This window comes from Musa acuminata, chromosome BXJ2-8 (assembly GCF_036884655.1).
Source record: "Musa acuminata AAA Group cultivar baxijiao chromosome BXJ2-8, Cavendish_Baxijiao_AAA, whole genome shotgun sequence".
Taxonomy (NCBI): domain Eukaryota; kingdom Viridiplantae; phylum Streptophyta; class Magnoliopsida; order Zingiberales; family Musaceae; genus Musa; species Musa acuminata.
This window is the reverse complement of record NC_088345.1, coordinates 29,976,984-30,002,335: the sequence shown is the minus strand read 5'-3', so window position 1 is coordinate 30,002,335 and position 25,352 is coordinate 29,976,984. Positions and strand designations below refer to the sequence as shown.

At 40.4% G+C, this 25,352-nt stretch overlaps 1 protein-coding gene across 3 annotated transcripts; it reads left to right on the top strand.

Annotated features, from left to right (window-relative positions):
* The first annotated feature begins 243 nt into the window (after positions 1-243).
* Positions 244-25,352, top strand: LOC135619352 (uncharacterized). 3 transcript variants are annotated; one of them, XR_010489381.1, is made up of 6 exons: positions 244-379; positions 2,427-6,025; positions 8,073-11,683; positions 13,731-17,311; positions 19,359-22,957; positions 25,005-25,352. XR_010489381.1 is itself a non-coding variant. In XM_065121275.1 (3 exons), exon 3 carries the CDS (start codon positions 10,428-10,430, stop codon positions 11,514-11,516), a length of 1,089 nt encoding a protein of 362 aa, XP_064977347.1. In that variant the 5' UTR covers positions 244-379; positions 2,427-6,025; positions 8,073-10,427; the 3' UTR covers positions 11,517-13,693. The 3 variants fall into 2 exon arrangements, 1 of the variants encoding a protein (XP_064977347.1); XM_065121275.1 differs by lacking the exons at positions 13,731-17,311; positions 19,359-22,957; positions 25,005-25,352 and having other exon boundaries at positions 8,073-13,693.

Genomic DNA, 25,352 nt, shown 5'->3' with positions numbered 1-25,352 from the left:
GCGGTAGCTGCGGCAACGGTGGTGGCTGCAGTAGCTGCAGTAGCTGCTTTTGGGAAAGAGAAAGAGTAGGAATGAGAGAAGGGAAGAAGGAAATAGTGCAGTGGAAGGGGGCTGTGGTTGTGACCGCAGTTGCGGTCGTGGCTGCGATTGTGGCAGCGGCAGCGGCGGCGGCTGTGGCAGCTGTGTTTGGGAAAGAAAAAAAGAAGGAATGAGAGTAAGAGAGAGCAGGTGACTGTGCCTCGATGTTCGACACGTGGTGTAGTTGCGAAGAAAGGAAGAAAACGGGAGCACAAAACGAAACAGAGAGAGGACACGGAGGAAAAGTAGAAGGATTTGGGCTGGCACCTTCCTTGGATCTTCGGATCGAAATCTTTGAAAGGCAAGTTTCCCACTTGTTTCGATCCTTTCTATTGCAAGTTCCCTGATCGTTTCTCCTATAATTGCTCTGATATGTCTTATTGCAAGTATCCTGATCTTCCTCACTGCCATTTTTATCTCTACATTTGCTTTGAATATGAGGAACTTTGAATTGTTCTAGCCTTGCATTTGTTATATCTCCTGTTTAAACGTAACGATTCGAATCTGTGCAACTTTTGAGATTCTGACCTTTTGATACCGAGCTGCCTATAAGTCTTTGTTGGAAACTCTGATTTGTTCAAAACTGATTTCATTGGAAACTAGACTCGTAGACCTTTCTTTGATATATGGATTGAAAGATTTGGAATCCAAACACCTGCCCAGTTATCTGTTGAATCTGACATTATGAATTCTGCCAACAGAGATTTTGTTCTATGACTCTTGCTTACCAAATTATTTGTAACTCTCTCTGTTGGACAGTTCAATTCATATGAAGCCTGTCTTATCTGAAAATATTATCCAATGATTATTTCTGAGTAAATTGGAGCACGATTGATAGTTTGAATCATTTGTTCAATGTGCCTTCTGTATTCTGCCAGAAATCGAGCTTTGGTCGATTTCTCATATTCTGGTTTCATTCCTTTGGAAATTGATATCCTTTAGCCTTCTTATTCAATTGAGCTTTATATTACTACTTTGAATTCTTGTATGCTCTTGTCCTTAAAATTATTGCATTCTTGAAAACTGTTGTGTAACGTTTATGCTATATCGTATTGACTCATATAGGCACATGTATATCCTATTGTTCCGCATTTGCTTTCGATATGTGCCTATTCCAGTTTCATTCCTTTGGACATTGAATTCATCAAATCTTCTTATTGAATTGAGTTATTTGTGATTGCTTGGATTCCATATGTGCCCTTGCTTTCAATTCCCTTCAAATCTGAATATACTTGTGAAAGATTATTGCTTACTTCGGATTGACTCGTAAAGGCACATGTACGTTTGTTGTTCCGCGTGTGCTTCCGATATATGCTACTTATTGTTGAAACTATCCTTTTGTACTCTAGTGTGTGGGATTGTCTGGACCTTTGCCAGAAATGGTAAAGGGTATGCGCTGATTTGCCCGCTATGTGGGGTCCCGCTATGTGGGATATTCTGGTATGCGCTTATTTGCCCGCTATGTGGGGTCCCGCTATGTGGGATATTACTTAGAGCCTGCGATGCTCTGCCGGCCCCCTTTGACTTCACCTAGACGTGGGTGGATGGAGCTCCCAGACGTGGGAGACTTTTGTCAGGTGGTCATTCAGAAATGGATGAATCACATTCTGACTGAGATCCCACTACACCTTCTGTATGTTTGATATGATATCCAGAGCTTTGGTTATGTGTTTCTGTACATGCTTTGGATAAGATTGATATGTTTGCAACGTCAAAGACGACGTTTGAGCTTCTGTACGATATTTGTTTTCGATATGCTCTGAAATGCTTCATTCACTGATGATATGCTTCGAAATGTTCCATATGCCGTTGATATGCTCCGGAACATTTCATATGCCATTGATATGCTCCAATTACTCTGTGCTCCATTTGCTATGAACTGATATGTTCTGAAATGTCCTATCTGCCATTGATATGTTCCAATTACTCTGTGCTCCATTTGCTATGAACTGATATGTTCTGAAATGTCCTATCTGCCATTGATATGTTCCAATTACTCTGTGCTCCATTTGCTATGAATTGATATGTTCTGAAATGTCCTATCTGCCATTGATATGTTCCAATTACTCTGTGCTCCATTTGTTATGAACAGATATGTTCTGAAATGTCCTATCTGCCATTGATATGTTCCAATTACTCTATGCCCCATTCGTTATGGATCAAATATGTTTTTGAATGACATGATACGTATGATTTGGTATCTATTGAGATGGTATCCTTGAGAATTCTTGTATTCTGCCTTGCATTATGATACCTTACTCGTTTGAAACCGTTCCTTTTGTTTTGAATATGCTTTGTCACTTGCTGAGCCGTTTTTGGCTCACTCCGTTGTTATATAAATCTTTCAGGTCAGCTTGTCACTCTTCGAGATGTTTGATTTGGGCTGAGGCAGTGGATAGCTATTCAGAATAATGGGCAAGTCTGGTTGGTTATTACGATATTGTTGTATAAGTATGTCTTGTATGTAATGAAATGTTGTCGATGAACCGAAATGGATATATTGTGTCAAAGTGTTAGGAGATCTCTCTTATTTGGGATTTCAGAATGTTAAGTCTAATTTATGGTGATATGAACTTGTGGTTAATAGTTGGAGTTCTGATTGTATAATTTATTTAGCTTGTGGATTTATAAATATTGTTCATGTTTGTCAAGTTGGCTTGGGTTGCCATAAATGTGAATTATCGAGTGATGTGATATATGATTATAAACTGCACAGGTTTTATGGATGTGAATATGAATAGAATGTTTTCAGTGTCCTCAAACGTTAGTTTGGATCCTGGATTGGTCTGTGACGAAAATTTTAAAAATCATGGATATTTTGAGGGGCGTGACAGAGGTGGTATCAGAGCATTATTTGAGGATTACTGAAATATTTGATATGTTGACGTGCAAAATATATTGAGGTCTAATGAACTATAGTGATTGGTGGAAATTTTCTTTGATGTATTTTAGGAATCTGGGATGATGAGGACATTTGGTCCTCCTATTTCATTGTTTCTGATTAATTAAGGGGAATGAAAGGATTGATTGGGGATATTGAATCAGAGTGGCGTAGCGGAAGCATGGTGGACCTAATTTCATTGGTGGTAGAAAAATGAATGATGCAAACAGAGAAGATATTTGATGTACAAAATTGTTTTGATGATCAAAAGATTTCTTTTGCCACCTTATATTGGAAGTAGAGGCTGATTATTATTGGCAACAATGAAAAGAATTTTTGGAGATCAGTGACAAGAATGATAAGGACAAGTTTACCAATAAGAATATGATTGGAAATGAATCAGAAAGTAATGACAAGAGGGTCAAGACATTTGGATTTGAAAAGGAAAGTCACCACCAAAGACTTAATCATGTGTGAATTACAAGTTAAATTATGAAACAAGTTTGTGCTTTCGGGTGATTGGAGTCTATTTTGCTTGTAGAAAGTTGGATCATAAAATAAAAGTTTGCCCTTTGAACAAGAAGAAAGAGTCACTGCCTCCTAAATCATCAGCCCATGTAAGAGTGTATGCTATCACTGAATATGATTCTGAAACTTCTGAATTAGTGGCCAAAGGTATTATGCATGTTTATGAAAGAATGCAAATATTTGTTCGATCATGGGTCCAATCTACGATTTGATTCGTAATATTTTGCTTATCACTTAGGTATTCAACCTAGACCACTACATTATGTGCTATAAGTAAATACGATCATTGGAGATTCTTTGATAACGAAGTTGAATCTGGTCCTCTTGTCTGATTCTTATTGGAGAACTTGAATTTATGCTGATTTAGTTCTCCTAGAGATTTGGAGTTATGATATTATACTTGGTATGGATTGGCCATCTTCTTATCATACCAGTATGGATTGATATATAACAAATGATCACTTTTTGTATATTTGATCAGTCGATCTTTTACTTTGAGAGTATGGGACATGATTTATCTCCTTGCCTAATGTATCCAGGATGACTTGCTTGGATTACCTCCAAATGTGACTTTGCTTTTGATTTGGTCCTTGGGATAATCCCAATATCTAAGCCTCTCTACAGAAAGATATCATTTGAGTAAGTGGAATTGGAAAAGCAACTACAAGGATTGTTAAATGAGGATTTTATTTGGCTTAATATTTCATCATGGGGTGCTCCGGTGTTAGTTAAAAGAAATGTATGGAACATTGAGGCTTTGTAATGATTATAGACAATTGAATTAGGTGACCATCAAAAACGAGTATTTTCTGAAGTAACGACTTGCTCGATTAATTACAGGGTACGCAAGTATTTTTAGAAATTGATTGAAGGTCGGGTTACCGTCTATTGAGAATCAAGGAGGAGAATATTTCGGTCACTCGTGGATAATTATGTAATTGTATTGTATTGATGAAACTATTTAAGAGTAGGAGGAGGAAATAAAGATATCATAATCTTCATCTTTTCATCGATTGAGCTATGATCAATTTAGAGGACTAAATTTTCTTTTAAGGGGGGGAGAGTGTAATATCCCTCGCTTTTAAAAATTATTAATAAAGATTTATATGTAAATTGGAGGACCTATATGTAAATATAGAAATTACAAGGACTAAACTGCTAAGTTGCAAAAAAAAAAGAAAAAGGAAAAGGGAAGAGGAGAAGAAGAGAAGGAGAAGAAGAGGGAAAAGAGAGGCAGCTGCAGCAGCCAGGGCTGCAGCACCTCTGTTTCCCGCAGGTGGAAACAGAGGAGAGGATGTGTGGGGCGTTGAGGATGAAAAGGGAAGAAGAAGAAGAAGAAGAAGAAGAAGAAGAAGAAGAAGAAGAAGATAGCTGCGGCAAGGCTGCAGCGAGGAGATGTGTGGCCTTGGGGAGGAAAAGGGAAGAGGGGAAGAGGAGAAGAAGAAGAAGAGGAAGAGAAAGAGGTGTGATACCTCTGTTTCCTGCAGAGGAAACAGAGGAGAGGGTGTGTGTGACGCCGGGGAAGAAGGGGCTGCAGCTGCCGCGATGGCAGCTGCAGCTGGAAGAGAAGAAGAAGAGGAAGATGAGCAGGGGAGGAGGGAGAGGTTGCGGCCGTGGCTGCGGCCGCGACTGCAGCAGTTGCAGCGGGGAGAGAAGAAGAAGAAAGGAAGGAGAAGGAAGAGGAGAAGGGAAAGAAGTAGCTGCGGCTGCGGTTGTGGCAGCTGCAGCTATGGCAGGGAAAGAGGAAGAGAAAAAGGAAAGGAAGAAGAGAGAAAGGGAAGGAGAGGAAGAAGAGAGGAAGAGGAGAAGGGGTTGCGTCTACGGCGATGGCAGCTGCAGCTGTGGCAGGGAAAGAGAAAAAGGAAAGGAAGAAGAAGAGAAAGGGAAGGAGAGGAAGAAGAGAGGAAGAGGAGAAGGGGCTGCGGCTGCGGTGATGGCAGCTGCAGCTGTGGCTGGGAAAGAAGAGAAGGAAAGGAAGAAGAAGAGAAAGGGAAGGAGAGGAAGAAGAGAGGAAGAGGAGAAGGGGTGGCAGCTGCGGCGATGGCAGCTGCAGTTGGAAGAGAAGAAGGAGAGGAAGATGAGCAGGGGAGGAAGAAGAGGCTGCGAGTGTGGTGGCTGCGGCCGTGGCTGCGACTCCGGCTGCGGCTGCAACGTTGGCTGCGGTAGCTGCGGCAGCGGTGGTGGCTGCAGTAGCTGCAGTAGCTGCTTTTGGGAAAGAGAAAGAGTAGGAATGAGAGAAGGGAAGAAGGAAATAGTGCAGTGGAAGGGGGCTGTGGTTGTGACCGCAGTTGCGGTCGTGGCTGCGATTGTGGCAGCGGCAGCGGCGGCGGCTGTGGCAGCTGTGTTTGGGAAAGAAAAAAAGAAGGAATGAGAGTAAGAGAGAGCAGGTGACTGTGCCTCGATGTTCGACACGTGGTGTAGTTGCGAAGAAAGGAAGAAAACGGGAGCACAAAACGAAACAGAGAGAGGACACGGAGGAAAAGTAGAAGGATTTGGGCTGGCACCTTCCTTGGATCTTCGGATCGAAATCTTTGAAAGGCAAGTTTCCCACTTGTTTCGATCCTTTCTATTGCAAGTTCCCTGATCGTTTCTCCTATAATTGCTCTGATATGTCTTATTGCAAGTATCCTGATCTTCCTCACTGCCATTTTTATCTCTACATTTGCTTTGAATATGAGGAACTTTGAATTGTTCTAGCCTTGCATTTGTTATATCTCCTGTTTAAACGTAACGATTCGAATCTGTGCAACTTTTGAGATTCTGACCTTTTGATACCGAGCTGCCTATAAGTCTTTGTTGGAAACTCTGATTTGTTCAAAACTGATTTCATTGGAAACTAGACTCGTAGACCTTTCTTTGATATATGGATTGAAAGATTTGGAATCCAAACACCTGCCCAGTTATCTGTTGAATCTGACATTATGAATTCTGCCAACAGAGATTTTGTTCTATGACTCTTGCTTACCAAATTATTTGTAACTCTCTCTGTTGGACAGTTCAATTCATATGAAGCCTGTCTTATCTGAAAATATTATCCAATGATTATTTCTGAGTAAATTGGAGCACGATTGATAGTTTGAATCATTTGTTCAATGTGCCTTCTGTATTCTGCCAGAAATCGAGCTTTGGTCGATTTCTCATATTCTGGTTTCATTCCTTTGGAAATTGATATCCTTTAGCCTTCTTATTCAATTGAGCTTTATATTACTACTTTGAATTCTTGTATGCTCTTGTCCTTAAAATTATTGCATTCTTGAAAACTGTTGTGTAACGTTTATGCTATATCGTATTGACTCATATAGGCACATGTATATCCTATTGTTCCGCATTTGCTTTCGATATGTGCCTATTCCAGTTTCATTCCTTTGGACATTGAATTCATCAAATCTTCTTATTGAATTGAGTTATTTGTGATTGCTTGGATTCCATATGTGCCCTTGCTTTCAATTCCCTTCAAATCTGAATATACTTGTGAAAGATTATTGCTTACTTCGGATTGACTCGTAAAGGCACATGTACGTTTGTTGTTCCGCGTGTGCTTCCGATATATGCTACTTATTGTTGAAACTATCCTTTTGTACTCTAGTGTGTGGGATTGTCTGGACCTTTGCCAGAAATGGTAAAGGGTATGCGCTGATTTGCCCGCTATGTGGGGTCCCGCTATGTGGGATATTCTGGTATGCGCTTATTTGCCCGCTATGTGGGGTCCCGCTATGTGGGATATTACTTAGAGCCTGCGATGCTCTGCCGGCCCCCTTTGACTTCACCTAGACGTGGGTGGATGGAGCTCCCAGACGTGGGAGACTTTTGTCAGGTGGTCATTCAGAAATGGATGAATCACATTCTGACTGAGATCCCACTACACCTTCTGTATGTTTGATATGATATCCAGAGCTTTGGTTATGTGTTTCTGTACATGCTTTGGATAAGATTGATATGTTTGCAACGTCAAAGACGACGTTTGAGCTTCTGTACGATATTTGTTTTCGATATGCTCTGAAATGCTTCATTCACTGATGATATGCTTCGAAATGTTCCATATGCCGTTGATATGCTCCGGAACATTTCATATGCCATTGATATGCTCCAATTACTCTGTGCTCCATTTGCTATGAACTGATATGTTCTGAAATGTCCTATCTGCCATTGATATGTTCCAATTACTCTGTGCTCCATTTGCTATGAACTGATATGTTCTGAAATGTCCTATCTGCCATTGATATGTTCCAATTACTCTGTGCTCCATTTGCTATGAACTGATATGTTCTGAAATGTCCTATCTGCCATTGATATGTTCCAATTACTCTGTGCTCCATTTGTTATGAACAGATATGTTCTGAAATGTCCTATCTGCCATTGATATGTTCCAATTACTCTATGCCCCATTCGTTATGGATCAAATATGTTTTTGAATGACATGATACGTATGATTTGGTATCTATTGAGATGGTATCCTTGAGAATTCTTGTATTCTGCCTTGCATTATGATACCTTACTCGTTTGAAACCGTTCCTTTTGTTCTGAATATGCTTTGTCACTTGCTGAGCCGTTTTTGGCTCACTCCGTTGTTATATAAATCTTTCAGGTCAGCTTGTCACTCTTCGAGATGTTTGATTTGGGCTGAGGCAGTGGATAGCTATTCAGAATAATGGGCAAGTCTGGTTGGTTATTACGATATTGTTGTATAAGTATGTCTTGTATGTAATGAAATGTTGTCGATGAACCGAAATGGATATACTGTGTCAAAGTGTTAGGAGATCTCTCTTATTTGGGATTTCAGAATGTTAAGTCTAATTTATGGTGATATGAACTTGTGGTGAATAGTTGGAGTTCTGATTGTATAATTTATTTAGCTTGTGGATTTATAAATATTGTTCATGTTTGTCAAGTTGGCTTGGGTTGCCATAAATGTGAATTATCGAGTGATGTGATATATGATTATAAACTGCACAGGTTTTATGGATGTGAATATGAATAGAATGTTTTCAGTGTCCTCAAACGTTAGTTTGGATCCTGGATTGGTCTGTGACGAAAATTTTAAAAATCATGGATATTTTGAGGGGCGTGACAGAGGTGGTATCAGAGCATTATTTGAGGATTACTGAAATATTTGATATGTTGACGTGCAAAATATATTGAGGTCTAATGAACTATAGTGATTGGTGGAAATTTTCTTTGATGTATTTTAGGAATCTGGGATGATGAGGACATTTGGTCCTCCTATTTCATTGTTTCTGATTAATTAAGGGGAATGAAAGGATTGATTGGGGATATTGAATCAGAGTGGCGTAGCGGAAGCATGGTGGACCTAATTTCATTGGTGGTAGAAAAATGAATGATGCAAACAGAGAAGATATTTGATGTACAAAATTGTTTTGATGATCAAAAGATTTCTTTTGCCACCTTATATTGGAAGTAGAGGCTGATTATTATTGGCAACAATGAAAAGAATTTTTGGAGATCAGTGACAAGAATGATAAGGACAAGTTTACCAATAAGAATATGATTGGAAATGAATCAGAAAGTAATGACAAGAGGGTCAAGACATTTGGATTTGAAAAGGAAAGTCACCACCAAAGACTTAATCATGTGTGAATTACAAGTTAAATTATGAAACAAGTTTGTGCTTTCGGGTGATTGGAGTCTATTTTGCTTGTAGAAAGTTGGATCATAAAATAAAAGTTTGCCCTTTGAACAAGAAGAAAGAGTCACTGCCTCCTAAATCATCAGCCCATGTAAGAGTGTATGCTATCACTGAATATGATTCTGAAACTTCTGAATTAGTGGCCAAAGGTATTATGCATGTTTATGAAAGAATGCAAATATTTGTTCGATCATGGGTCCAATCTACGATTTGATTCGTAATATTTTGCTTATCACTTAGGTATTCAACCTAGACCACTACATTATGTGCTATAAGTAAATACGATCATTGGAGATTCTTTGATAACGAAGTTGAATCTGGTCCTCTTGTCTGATTCTTATTGGAGAACTTGAATTTATGCTGATTTAGTTCTCCTAGAGATTTGGAGTTATGATATTATACTTGGTATGGATTGGCCATCTTCTTATCATACCAGTATGGATTGATATATAACAAATGATCACTTTTTGTATATTTGATCAGTCGATCTTTTACTTTGAGAGTATGGGACATGATTTATCTCCTTGCCTAATGTATCCAGGATGACTTGCTTGGATTACCTCCAAATGTGACTTTGCTTTTGATTTGGTCCTTGGGATAATCCCAATATCTAAGCCTCTCTACAGAAAGATATCATTTGAGTAAGTGGAATTGGAAAAGCAACTACAAGGATTGTTAAATGAGGATTTTATTTGGCTTAATATTTCATCATGGGGTGCTCCGGTGTTAGTTAAAAGAAATGTATGGAACATTGAGGCTTTGTAATGATTATAGACAATTGAATTAGGTGACCATCAAAAACGAGTATTTTCTGAAGTAACGACTTGCTCGATTAATTACAGGGTACGCAAGTATTTTTAGAAATTGATTGAAGGTCGGGTTACCGTCTATTGAGAATCAAGGAGGAGAATATTTCGGTCACTCGTGGATAATTATGTAATTGTATTGTATTGATGAAACTATTTAAGAGTAGGAGGAGGAAATAAAGATATCATAATCTTCATCTTTTCATCGATTGAGCTATGATCAATTTAGAGGACTAAATTTTCTTTTAAGGGGGGGAGAGTGTAATATCCCTCGCTTTTAAAAATTATTAATAAAGATTTATATGTAAATTGGAGGACCTATATGTAAATATAGAAATTACAAGGACTAAACTGCTAAGTTGCAAAAAAAAAAGAAAAAGGAAAAGGGAAGAGGAGAAGAAGAGAAGGAGAAGAAGAGGGAAAAGAGAGGCAGCTGCAGCAGCCAGGGCTGCAGCACCTCTGTTTCCCGCAGGTGGAAACAGAGGAGAGGATGTGTGGGGCGTTGAGGATGAAAAGGGAAGAAGAAGAAGAAGAAGAAGAAGAAGAAGAAGAAGAAGAAGAAGAAGAAGAAGAAGATAGCTGCGGCAAGGCTGCAGCGAGGAGATGTGTGGCCTTGGGGAGGAAAAGGGAAGAGGGGAAGAGGAGAAGAAGAAGAAGAGGAAGAGAAAGAGGTGTGATACCTCTGTTTCCTGCAGAGGAAACAGAGGAGAGGGTGTGTGTGATGCCGGGGAAGAAGGGGCTGCAGCTGCCGCGATGGCAGCTGCAGCTGGAAGAGAAGAAGAAGAGGAAGATGAGCAGGGGAGGAGGGAGAGGTTGCGGCCGTGGCTGCGGCCGCGACTGCAGCAGTTGCAGCGGGGAGAGAAGAAGAAGAAAGGAAGGAGAAGGAAGAGGAGAAGGGAAAGAAGTAGCTGCGGCTGCGGTTGTGGCAGCTGCAGCTATGGCAGGGAAAGAGGAAGAGAAAAAGGAAAGGAAGAAGAGAGAAAGGGAAGGAGAGGAAGAAGAGAGGAAGAGGAGAAGGGGTTGCGGCTACGGCGATGGCAGCTGCAGCTGTGGCAGGGAAAGAGAAAAAGGAAAGGAAGAAGAAGAGAAAGGGAAGGAGAGGAAGAAGAGAGGAAGAGGAGAAGGGGCTGCGGCTGCGGTGATGGCAGCTGCAGCTGTGGCTGGGAAAGAAGAGAAGGAAAGGAAGAAGAAGAGAAAGGGAAGGAGAGGAAGAAGAGAGGAAGAGGAGAAGGGGTGGCAGCTGCGGCGATGGCAGCTGCAGTTGGAAGAGAAGAAGGAGAGGAAGATGAGCAGGGGAGGAAGAAGAGGCTGCGAGTGTGGTGGCTGCGGCCGTGGCTGCGACTCCGGCTGCGGCTGCAACGTTGGCTGCGGTAGCTGCGGCAGCGGTGGTGGCTGCAGTAGCTGCAGTAGCTGCTTTTGGGAAAGAGAAAGAGTAGGAATGAGAGAAGGGAAGAAGGAAATAGTGCAGTGGAAGGGGGCTGTGGTTGTGACCGCAGTTGCGGTCGTGGCTGCGATTGTGGCAGCGGCAGCGGCGGCGGCTGTGGCAGCTGTGTTTGGGAAAGAAAAAAAGAAGGAATGAGAGTAAGAGAGAGCAGGTGACTGTGCCTCGATGTTCGACACGTGGTGTAGTTGCGAAGAAAGGAAGAAAACGGGAGCACAAAACGAAACAGAGAGAGGACACGGAGGAAAAGTAGAAGGATTTGGGCTGGCACCTTCCTTGGATCTTCGGATCGAAATCTTTGAAAGGCAAGTTTCCCACTTGTTTCGATCCTTTCTATTGCAAGTTCCCTGATCGTTTCTCCTATAATTGCTCTGATATGTCTTATTGCAAGTATCCTGATCTTCCTCACTGCCATTTTTATCTCTACATTTGCTTTGAATATGAGGAACTTTGAATTGTTCTAGCCTTGCATTTGTTATATCTCCTGTTTAAACGTAACGATTCGAATCTGTGCAACTTTTGAGATTCTGACCTTTTGATACCGAGCTGCCTATAAGTCTTTGTTGGAAACTCTGATTTGTTCAAAACTGATTTCATTGGAAACTAGACTCGTAGACCTTTCTTTGATATATGGATTGAAAGATTTGGAATCCAAACACCTGCCCAGTTATCTGTTGAATCTGACATTATGAATTCTGCCAACAGAGATTTTGTTCTATGACTCTTGCTTACCAAATTATTTGTAACTCTCTCTGTTGGACAGTTCAATTCATATGAAGCCTGTCTTATCTGAAAATATTATCCAATGATTATTTCTGAGTAAATTGGAGCACGATTGATAGTTTGAATCATTTGTTCAATGTGCCTTCTGTATTCTGCCAGAAATCGAGCTTTGGTCGATTTCTCATATTCTGGTTTCATTCCTTTGGAAATTGATATCCTTTAGCCTTCTTATTCAATTGAGCTTTATATTACTACTTTGAATTCTTGTATGCTCTTGTCCTTAAAATTATTGCATTCTTGAAAACTGTTGTGTAACGTTTATGCTATATCGTATTGACTCATATAGGCACATGTATATCCTATTGTTCCGCATTTGCTTTCGATATGTGCCTATTCCAGTTTCATTCCTTTGGACATTGAATTCATCAAATCTTCTTATTGAATTGAGTTATTTGTGATTGCTTGGATTCCATATGTGCCCTTGCTTTCAATTCCCTTCAAATCTGAATATACTTGTGAAAGATTATTGCTTACTTCGGATTGACTCGTAAAGGCACATGTACGTTTGTTGTTCCGCGTGTGCTTCCGATATATGCTACTTATTGTTGAAACTATCCTTTTGTACTCTAGTGTGTGGGATTGTCTGGACCTTTGCCAGAAATGGTAAAGGGTATGCGCTGATTTGCCCGCTATGTGGGGTCCCGCTATGTGGGATATTCTGGTATGCGCTTATTTGCCCGCTATGTGGGGTCCCGCTATGTGGGATATTACTTAGAGCCTGCGATGCTCTGCCGGCCCCCTTTGACTTCACCTAGACGTGGGTGGATGGAGCTCCCAGACGTGGGAGACTTTTGTCAGGTGGTCATTCAGAAATGGATGAATCACATTCTGACTGAGATCCCACTACACCTTCTGTATGTTTGATATGATATCCAGAGCTTTGGTTATGTGTTTCTGTACATGCTTTGGATAAGATTGATATGTTTGCAACGTCAAAGACGACGTTTGAGCTTCTGTACGATATTTGTTTTCGATATGCTCTGAAATGCTTCATTCACTGATGATATGCTTCGAAATGTTCCATATGCCGTTGATATGCTCCGGAACATTTCATATGCCATTGATATGCTCCAATTACTCTGTGCTCCATTTGCTATGAACTGATATGTTCTGAAATGTCCTATCTGCCATTGATATGTTCCAATTACTCTGTGCTCCATTTGCTATGAACTGATATGTTCTGAAATGTCCTATCTGCCATTGATATGTTCCAATTACTCTGTGCTCCATTTGCTATGAACTGATATGTTCTGAAATGTCCTATCTGCCATTGATATGTTCCAATTACTCTGTGCTCCATTTGTTATGAACAGATATGTTCTGAAATGTCCTATCTGCCATTGATATGTTCCAATTACTCTATGCCCCATTCGTTATGGATCAAATATGTTTTTGAATGACATGATACGTATGATTTGGTATCTATTGAGATGGTATCCTTGAGAATTCTTGTATTCTGCCTTGCATTATGATACCTTACTCGTTTGAAACCGTTCCTTTTGTTCTGAATATGCTTTGTCACTTGCTGAGCCGTTTTTGGCTCACTCCGTTGTTATATAAATCTTTCAGGTCAGCTTGTCACTCTTCGAGATGTTTGATTTGGGCTGAGGCAGTGGATAGCTATTCAGAATAATGGGCAAGTCTGGTTGGTTATTACGATATTGTTGTATAAGTATGTCTTGTATGTAATGAAATGTTGTCGATGAACCGAAATGGATATACTGTGTCAAAGTGTTAGGAGATCTCTCTTATTTGGGATTTCAGAATGTTAAGTCTAATTTATGGTGATATGAACTTGTGGTGAATAGTTGGAGTTCTGATTGTATAATTTATTTAGCTTGTGGATTTATAAATATTGTTCATGTTTGTCAAGTTGGCTTGGGTTGCCATAAATGTGAATTATCGAGTGATGTGATATATGATTATAAACTGCACAGGTTTTATGGATGTGAATATGAATAGAATGTTTTCAGTGTCCTCAAACGTTAGTTTGGATCCTGGATTGGTCTGTGACGAAAATTTTAAAAATCATGGATATTTTGAGGGGCGTGACAGAGGTGGTATCAGAGCATTATTTGAGGATTACTGAAATATTTGATATGTTGACGTGCAAAATATATTGAGGTCTAATGAACTATAGTGATTGGTGGAAATTTTCTTTGATGTATTTTAGGAATCTGGGATGATGAGGACATTTGGTCCTCCTATTTCATTGTTTCTGATTAATTAAGGGGAATGAAAGGATTGATTGGGGATATTGAATCAGAGTGGCGTAGCGGAAGCATGGTGGACCTAATTTCATTGGTGGTAGAAAAATGAATGATGCAAACAGAGAAGATATTTGATGTACAAAATTGTTTTGATGATCAAAAGATTTCTTTTGCCACCTTATATTGGAAGTAGAGGCTGATTATTATTGGCAACAATGAAAAGAATTTTTGGAGATCAGTGACAAGAATGATAAGGACAAGTTTACCAATAAGAATATGATTGGAAATGAATCAGAAAGTAATGACAAGAGGGTCAAGACATTTGGATTTGAAAAGGAAAGTCACCACCAAAGACTTAATCATGTGTGAATTACAAGTTAAATTATGAAACAAGTTTGTGCTTTCGGGTGATTGGAGTCTATTTTGCTTGTAGAAAGTTGGATCATAAAATAAAAGTTTGCCCTTTGAACAAGAAGAAAGAGTCACTGCCTCCTAAATCATCAGCCCATGTAAGAGTGTATGCTATCACTGAATATGATTCTGAAACTTCTGAATTAGTGGCCAAAGGTATTATGCATGTTTATGAAAGAATGCAAATATTTGTTCGATCATGGGTCCAATCTACGATTTGATTCGTAATATTTTGCTTATCACTTGGGTATTCAACCTAGACCACTACATTATGTGCTATAAGTAAATACGATCATTGGAGATTCTTTGATAACGAAGTTGAATCTGGTCCTCTTGTCTGATTCTTATTGGAGAACTTGAATTTATGCTGATTTAGTTCTCCTAGAGATTTGGAGTTATGATATTATACTTGGTATGGATTGGCCATCTTCTTATCATACCAGTATGGATTGATATATAACAAATGATCACTTTTTGTATATTTGATCAGTCGATCTTTTACTTTGAGAGTATGGGACATGATTTATCTCCTTGCCTAATGTATCCAGGATGACTTGCTTGGATTACCTCCAAATGTGACTTTGCTTTTGATTTGGTCCTTGGGATAATCCCAATATCTAAGCCTCTCTACAGAAAGATATCATTTGAGTAAGTGGAATTGGAAAAGCAACTACAAGGATTGTTAAATGAGGATTTTATTTGGCTTAATATTTCATCATGGGGTGCTCCGGTGTTAGTTAAAAGAAATGTATGGAACATTGAGGCTTTGTAATGATTATAGACAGTTGAATTAGGTGACCATCAAAAACGAGTATTTTCTGAAGTAACGACTTGCTCGATTAATTACAGGGTACGCAAGTATTTTTAGAAATTGATTGAAGGTCGGGTTACCGTCTATTGAGGATCAAGGAGGAGAATATTTCGGTCACTCGTGGATAATTATGTAATTGTATTGTATTGATGAAACTATTTAAGAGTAGGAGGAGGAAATAAAGATATCATAATCTTCATCTTTTCATCGATTGAGCTATGATCAATTTAGAGGACTAAATTTTCTTTTAAGGGGGGGAGAGTGTAATATCCCTCGCTTTTAAAAATTATTAATAAAGATTTATATGTAAATTGGAGGACCTATATGTAAATATAGAAATTACAAGGACTAAACTGCTAAGTTGCAAAAAAAAAAGAAAAAGGAAAAGGGAAGAGGAGAAGAAGAGAAGGAGAAGAAGAGGGAAAAGAGAGGCAGCTGCAGCAGCCAGGGCTGCAGCACCTCTGTTTCCCGCAGGTGGAAACAGAGGAGAGGATGTGTGGGGCGTTGAGGATGAAAAGGGAAGAAGAAGAAGAAGAAGAAGAAGAAGATAGCTGCGGCAAGGCTGCAGCGAGGAGATGTGTGGCCTTGGGGAGGAAAAGGGAAGAGGGGAAGAGGAGAAGAAGAAGAAGAGGAAGAGAAAGAGGTGTGATACCTCTGTTTCCTGCAGAGGAAACAGAGGAGAGGGTGTGTGTGACGCCGGGGAAGAAGGGGCTGCAGCTGCGGCGATGGCAGCTGCAGCTGGAAGAGAAGAAGAAGAGGAAGATGAGCAGGGGAGGAGGGAGAGGTTGCGGCCGTGGCTGCGGCCGCGACTGCAGCAGTTGCAGCGGGGAGAGAAGAAGAAGAAAGGAAGGAGAAGGAAGAGGAGAAGGGAAAGAAGTAGCTGCGGCTGCGGTTGTGGCAGCTGCAGCTATGGCAGGGAAAGAGGAAGAGAAAAAGGAAAGGAAGAAGAGAGAAAGGGAAGGAGAGGAAGAAGAGAGGAAGAGGAGAAGGGGTTGCGGCTACGGCGATGGCAGCTGCAGCTGTGGCAGGGAAAGAGAAAAAGGAAAGGAAGAAGAAGAGAAAGGGAAGGAGAGGAAGAAGAGAGGAAGAGGAGAAGGGGCTGCGGCTGCGGTGATGGCAGCTGCAGCTGTGGCTGGGAAAGAAGAGAAGGAAAGGAAGAAGAAGAGAAAGGGAAGGAGAGGAAGAAGAGAGGAAGAGGAGAAGGGGTGGCAGCTGCGGCGATGGCAGCTGCAGTTGGAAGAGAAGAAGGAGAGGAAGATGAGCAGGGGAGGAAGAAGAGGCTGCGAGTGTGGTGGCTGCGGCCGTGGCTGCGACTCCGGCTGCGGCTGCAACGTTGGCTGCGGTAGCTGCGGCAGCGGTGGTGGCTGCAGTAGCTGCAGTAGCTGCTTTTGGGAAAGAGAAAGAGTAGGAATGAGAGAAGGGAAGAAGGAAATAGTGCAGTGGAAGGGGGCTGTGGTTGTGACCGCAGTTGCGGTCGTGGCTGCGATTGTGGCAGCGGCAGCGGCGGCGGCTGTGGCAGCTGTGTTTGGGAAAGAAAAAAAGAAGGAATGAGAGTAAGAGAGAGCAGGTGACTGTGCCTCGATGTTCGACACGTGGTGTAGTTGCGAAGAAAGGAAGAAAACGGGAGCACAAAACGAAACAGAGAGAGGACACGGAGGAAAAGTAGAAGGATTTGGGCTGGCACCTTCCTTGGATCTTCGGATCGAAATCTTTGAAAGGCAAGTTTCCCACTTGTTTCGATCCTTTCTATTGCAAGTTCCCTGATCGTTTCTCCTATAATTGCTCTGATATGTCTTATTGCAAGTATCCTGATCTTCCTCACTGCCATTTTTATCTCTACATTTGCTTTGAATATGAGGAACTTTGAATTGTTCTAGCCTTGCATTTGTTATATCTCCTGTTTAAACGTAACGATTCGAATCTGTGCAACTTTTGAGATTCTGACCTTTTGATACCGAGCTGCCTATAAGTCTTTGTTGGAAACTCTGATTTGTTCAAAACTGATTTCATTGGAAACTAGACTCGTAGACCTTTCTTTGATATATGGATTGAAAGATTTGGAATCCAAACACCTGCCCAGTTATCTGTTGAATCTGACATTATGAATTCTGCCAACAGAGATTTTGTTCTATGACTCTTGCTTACCAAATTATTTGTAACTCTCTCTGTTGGACAGTTCAATTCATATGAAGCCTGTCTTATCTGAAAATATTATCCAATGATTATTTCTGAGTAAATTGGAGCACGATTGATAGTTTGAATCATTTGTTCAATGTGCCTTCTGTATTCTGCCAGAAATCGAGCTTTGGTCGATTTCTCATATTCTGGTTTCATTCCTTTGGAAATTGATATCCTTTAGCCTTCTTATTCAATTGAGCTTTATATTACTACTTTGAATTCTTGTATGCTCTTGTCCTTAAAATTATTGCATTCTTGAAAACTGTTGTGTAACGTTTATGCTATATCGTATTGACTCATATAGGCACATGTATATCCTATTGTTCCGCATTTGCTTTCGATATGTGCCTATTCCAGTTTCATTCCTTTGGACATTGAATTCATCAAATCTTCTTATTGAATTGAGTTATTTGTGATTGCTTGGATTCCATATGTGCCCTTGCTTTCAATTCCCTTCAAATCTGAATATACTTGTGAAAGATTATTGCTTACTTCGGATTGACTCGTAAAGGCACATGTACGTTTGTTGTTCCGCGTGTGCTTCCGATATATGCTACTTATTGTTGAAACTGTCCTTTTGTACTCTAGTGTGTGGGATTGTCTGGACCTTTGCCAGAAATGGTAAAGGGTATGCGCTGATTTGCCCGCTATGTGGGGTCCCGCTATGTGGGATATTCTGGTATGCGCTTATTTGCCCGCTATGTGGGGTCCCGCTATGTAGGATATTACTTAGAGCCTGCGATGCTCTGCCGGCCCCCTTTGACTTCACCTAGACGTGGGTGGATGGAGCTCCCAGACGTGGGAGACTTTTGTCAGGTGGTCATTCAGAAATGGATGAATCACATTCTGACTGAGATCCCACTACACCTTCTGTATGTTTGATATGATATCCAGAGCTTTGGTTATGTGTTTCTGTACATGCTTTGGATAAGATTGATATGTTTGCAACGTCAAAGACGACGTTTGAGCTTCTGTACGATATTTGTTTTCGATATGCTCTGAAATGCTTCATTCACTGATGATATGCTTCGAAATGTTCCATATGCCGTTGATATGCTCCGGAACATTTCATATGCCATTGATATGCTCCAATTACTCTGTGCTCCATTTGCTATGAACTGATATGTTCTGAAATGTCCTATCTGCCATTGATATGTTCCAATTACTCTGTGCTCCATTTGCTATGAACTGATATGTTCTGAAATGTCCTATCTGCCATTGATATGTTCCAATTACTCTGTGCTCCATTTGCTATGAACTGATATGTTCTGAAATGTCCTATCTGCCATTGATATGTTCCAATTACTCTGTGCTCCATTTGTTATGAACAGATATGTTCTGAAATGTCCTATCTGCCATTGATATGTTCCAATTACTCTATGCCCCATTCGTTATGGATCAAATATGTTTTTGAATGACATGATACGTATGATTTGGTATCTATTGAGATGGTATCCTTGAGAATTCTTGTATTCTGCCTTGCATTATGATACCTTACTCGTTTGAAACCGTTCCTTTTGTTCTGAATATGCTTTGTCACTTGCTGAGCCGTTTTTGGCTCACTCCGTTATTATATAAATCTTTCAGGTCAGCTTGTCACTCTTCGAGATGTTTGATTTGGGCTGAGGCAGTGGATAGCTATTCAGAATAATGGGCAAGTCTGGTTGGTTATTACGATATTGTTGTATAAGTATGTCTTGTATGTAATGAAATGTTGTCGATGAACCGAAATGGATATACTGTGTCAAAGTGTTAGGAGATCTCTCTTATTTGGGATTTCAGAATGTTAAGTCTAATTTATGGTGATATGAACTTGTGGTGAATAGTTGGAGTTCTGATTGTATAATTTATTTAGCTTGTGGATTTATAAATATTGTTCATGTTTGTCAAGTTGGCTTGGGTTGCCATAAATGTGAATTATCGAGTGATGTGATATATGATTATAAACTGCACAGGTTTTATGGATGTGAATATGAATAGAATGTTTTCAGTGTCCTCAAACGTTAGTTTGGATCCTGGATTGGTCTGTGACGAAAATTTTAAAAATCATGGATATTTTGAGGGGCGTGACAGAGGTGGTATCAGAGCATTATTTGAGGATTACTGAAATATTTGATATGTTGACGTGCAAAATATATTGAGGTCTAATGAACTATAGTGATTGGTGGAAATTTTCTTTGATGTATTTTAGGAATCTGGGATGATGAGGACATTTGGTCCTCCTATTTCATTGTTTCTGATTAATTAAGGGGAATGAAAGGATTGATTGGGGATATTGAATCAGAGTGGCGTAGCGGAAGCATGGTGGACCTAATTTCATTGGTGGTAGAAAAATGAATGATGCAAACAGAGAAGATATTTGATGTACAAAATTGTTTTGATGATCAAAAGATTTCTTTTGCCACCTTATATTGGAAGTAGAGGCTGATTATTATTGGCAACAATGAAAAGAATTTTTGGAGATCAGTGACAAGAATGATAAGGACAAGTTTACCAATAAGAATATGATTGGAAATGAATCAGAAAGTAATGACAAGAGGGTCAAGACATTTGGATTTGAAAAGGAAAGTCACCACCAAAGACTTAATCATGTGTGAATTACAAGTTAAATTATGAAACAAGTTTGTGCTTTCGGGTGATTGGAGTCTATTTTGCTTGTAGAAAGTTGGATCATAAAATAAAAGTTTGCCCTTTGAACAAGAAGAAAGAGTCACTGCCTCCTAAATCATCAGCCCATGTAAGAGTGTATGCTATCACTGAATATGATTCTGAAACTTCTGAATTAGTGGCCAAAGGTATTATGCATGTTTATGAAAGAATGCAAATATTTGTTCGATCATGGGTCCAATCTACGATTTGATTCGTAATATTTTGCTTATCACTTGGGTATTCAACCTAGACCACTACATTATGTGCTATAAGTAAATACGATCATTGGAGATTCTTTGATAACGAAGTTGAATCTGGTCCTCTTGTCTGATTCTTATTGGAGAACTTGAATTTATGCTGATTTAGTTCTCCTAGAGATTTGGAGTTATGATATTATACTTGGTATGGATTGGCCATCTTCTTATCATACCAGTATGGATTGATATATAACAAATGATCACTTTTTGTATATTTGATCAGTCGATCTTTTACTTTGAGAGTATGGGACATGATTTATCTCCTTGCCTAATGTATCCAGGATGACTTGCTTGGATTACCTCCAAATGTGACTTTGCTTTTGATTTGGTCCTTGGGATAATCCCAATATCTAAGCCTCTCTACAGAAAGATATCATTTGAGTAAGTGGAATTGGAAAAGCAACTACAAGGATTGTTAAATGAGGATTTTATTTAGCTTAATATTTCATCATGGGGTGCTCCGGTGTTAGTTAAAAGAAATGTATGGAACATTGAGGCTTTGTAATGATTATAGACAGTTGAATTAGGTGACCATCAAAAACGAGTATTTTCTGAAGTAACGACTTGCTCGATTAATTACAGGGTACGCAAGTATTTTTAGAAATTGATTGAAGGTCGGGTTACCGTCTATTGAGGATCAAGGAGGAGAATATTTCGGTCACTCGTGGATAATTATGTAATTGTATTGTATTGATGAAACTATTTAAGAGTAGGAGGAGGAAATAAAGATATCATAATCTTCATCTTTTCATCGATTGAGCTATGATCAATTTAGAGGACTAAATTTTCTTTTAAGGGGGGGAGAGTGTAATATCCCTCGCTTTTAAAAATTATTAATAAAGATTTATATGTAAATTGGAGGACCTATATGTAAATATAGAAATTACAAGGACTAAACTGCTAAGTTGCAAAAAAAAAAGAAAAAGGAAAAGGGAAGAGGAGAAGAAGAGAAGGAGAAGAAGAGGGAAAAGAGAGGCAGCTGCAGCAGCCAGGGCTGCAGCACCTCTGTTTCCCGCAGGTGGAAACAGAGGAGAGGATGTGTGGGGCGTTGAGGATGAAAAGGGAAGAAGAAGAAGAAGAAGAAGAAGAAGAAGAAGAAGAAGAAGAAGATAGCTGCGGCAAGGCTGCAGCGAGGAGATGTGTGGCCTTGGGGAGGAAAAGGGAAGAGGGGAAGAGGAGAAGAAGAAGAAGAGGAAGAGAAAGAGGTGTGATACCTCTGTTTCCTGCAGAGGAAACAGAGGAGAGGGTGTGTGTGACGCCGGGGAAGAAGGGGCTGCAGCTGCGGCGATGGCAGCTGCAGCTGGAAGAGAAGAAGAAGAGGAAGATGAGCAGGGGAGGAGGGAGAGGTTGCGGCCGTGGCTGCGGCCGCGACTGCAGCAGTTGCAGCGGGGAGAGAAGAAGAAGAAAGGAAGGAGAAGGAAGAGGAGAAGGGAAAGAAGTAGCTGCGGCTGCGGTTGTGGCAGCTGCAGCTATGGCAGGGAAAGAGGAAGAGAAAAAGGAAAGGAAGAAGAGAGAAAGGGAAGGAGAGGAAGAAGAGAGGAAGAGGAGAAGGGGTTGCGGCTACGGCGATGGCAGCTGCAGCTGTGGCAGGGAAAGAGAAAAAGGAAAGGAAGAAGAAGAGAAAGGGAAGGAGAGGAAGAAGAGAGGAAGAGGAGAAGGGGCTGCGGCTGCGGTGATGGCAGCTGCAGCTGTGGCTGGGAAAGAAGAGAAGGAAAGGAAGAAGAAGAGAAAGGGAAGGAGAGGAAGAAGAGAGGAAGAGGAGAAGGGGTGGCAGCTGCGGCGATGGCAGCTGCAGTTGGAAGAGAAGAAGGAGAGGAAGATGAGCAGGGGAGGAAGAAGAGGCTGCGAGTGTGGTGGCTGCGGCCGTGGCTGCGACTCCGGCTGCGGCTGCAACGTTGGCTGCGGTAGCTGCGGCAGCGGTGGTGGCTGCAGTAGCTGCAGTAGCTGCTTTTGGGAAAGAGAAAGAGTAGGAATGAGAGAAGGGAAGAAGGAAATAGTGCAGTGGAAGGGGGCTGTGGTTGTGACCGCAGTTGCGGTCGTGGCTGCGATTGTGGCAGCGGCAGCGGCGGCGGCTGTGGCAGCTGTGTTTGGGAAAGAAAAAAAGAAGGAATGAGAGTAAGAGAGAGCAGGTGACTGTGCCTCGATGTTCGACACGTGGTGTAGTTGCGAAGAAAGGAAGAAAACGGGAGCACAAAACGAAACAGAGAGAGGACACGGAGGAAAAGTAGAAGGATTTGGGCTGGCACCTTCCTTGGATCTTCGGATCGAAATCTTTGAAAGGCAAGTTTCCCACTTGTTTCGATCCTTTCTATTGCAAGTTCCCTGATCGTTTCTCCTATAATTGCTCTGATATGTCTTATTGCAAGTATCCTGATCTTCCTCACTGCCATTTTTATCTCTACATTTGCTTTGAATATGAGGAACTTTGAATTGTTCTAGCCTTGCATTTGTTATATCTCCTGTTTAAACGTAACGATTCGAATCTGTGCAACTTTTGAGATTCTGACCTTTTGATACCGAGCTGCCTATAAGTCTTTGTTGGAAACTCTGATTTGTTCAAAACTGATTTCATTGGAAACTAGACTCGTAGACCTTTCTTTGATATATGGATTGAAAGATTTGGAATCCAAACACCTGCCCAGTTATCTGTTGAATCTGACATTATGAATTCTGCCAACAGAGATTTTGTTCTATGACTCTTGCTTACCAAATTATTTGTAACTCTCTCTGTTGGACAGTTCAATTCATATGAAGCCTGTCTTATCTGAAAATATTATCCAATGATTATTTCTGAGTAAATTGGAGCACGATTGATAGTTTGAATCATTTGTTCAATGTGCCTTCTGTATTCTGCCAGAAATCGAGCTTTGGTCGATTTCTCATATTCTGGTTTCATTCCTTTGGAAATTGATATCCTTTAGCCTTCTTATTCAATTGAGCTTTATATTACTACTTTGAATTCTTGTATGCTCTTGTCCTTAAAATTATTGCATTCTTGAAAACTGTTGTGTAACGTTTATGCTATATCGTATTGACTCATATAGGCACATGTATATCCTATTGTTCCGCATTTGCTTTCGATATGTGCCTATTCCAGTTTCATTCCTTTGGACATTGAATTCATCAAATCTTCTTATTGAATTGAGTTATTTGTGATTGCTTGGATTCCATATGTGCCCTTGCTTTCAATTCCCTTCAAATCTGAATATACTTGTGAAAGATTATTGCTTACTTCGGATTGACTCGTAAAGGCACATGTACGTTTGTTGTTCCGCGTGTGCTTCCGATATATGCTACTTATTGTTGAAACTGTCCTTTTGTACTCTAGTGTGTGGGATTGTCTGGACCTTTGCCAGAAATGGTAAAGGGTATGCGCTGATTTGCCCGCTATGTGGGGTCCCGCTATGTGGGATATTCTGGTATGCGCTTATTTGCCCGCTATGTGGGGTCCCGCTATGTGGGATATTACTTAGAGCCTGCGATGCTCTACCGGCCCCCTTTGACTTCACCTAGACGTGGGTGGATGGAGCTCCCAGACGTGGGAGACTTTTGTCAGGTGGTCATTCAGAAATGGATGAATCACATTCTGACTGAGATCCCACTACACCTTCTGTATGTTTGATATGATATCCAGAGCTTTGGTTATGTGTTTCTGTACATGCTTTGGATAAGATTGATATGTTTGCAACGTCAAAGACGACGTTTGAGCTTCTGTACGATATTTGTTTTCGATATGCTCTGAAATGCTTCATTCACTGATGATATGCTTCGAAATGTTCCATATGCCGTTGATATGCTCCGGAACATTTCATATGCCATTGATATGCTCCAATTACTCTGTGCTCCATTTGCTATGAACTGATATGTTCTGAAATGTCCTATCTGCCATTGATATGTTCCAATTACTCTGTGCTCCATTTGCTATGAACTGATATTTTCTGAAATGTCCTATCTGCCATTGATATGTTCCAATTACTCTGTGCTCCATTTGCTATGAACTGATATGTTCTGAAATGTCCTATCTGCCATTGATATGTTCCAATTACTCTGTGCTCCATTTGTTATGAACAGATATGTTCTGAAATGTCCTATCTGCCATTGATATGTTCCAATTACTCTATGCCCCATTCGTTATGGATCAAATATGTTTTTGAATGACATGATACGTATGATTTGGTATCTATTGAGATGGTATCCTTGAGAATTCTTGTATTCTGCCTTGCATTATGATACCTTACTCGTTTGAAACCGTTCCTTTTGTTCTGAATATGCTTTGTCACTTGCTGAGCCGTTTTTGGCTCACTCCGTTGTTATATAAATCTTTCAGGTCAGCTTGTCACTCTTCGAGATGTTTGATTTGGGCTGAGGCAGTGGATAGCTATTCAGAATAATGGGCAAGTCTGGTTGGTTATTACGATATTGTTGTATAAGTATGTCTTGTATGTAATGAAATGTTGTCGATGAACCGAAATGGATATACTGTGTCAAAGTGTTAGGAGATCTCTCTTATTTGGGATTTCAGAATGTTAAGTCTAATTTATGGTGATATGAACTTGTGGTGAATAGTTGGAGTTCTGATTGTATAATTTATTTAGCTTGTGGATTTATAAATATTGTTCATGTTTGTCAAGTTGGCTTGGGTTGCCATAAATGTGAATTATCGAGTGATGTGATA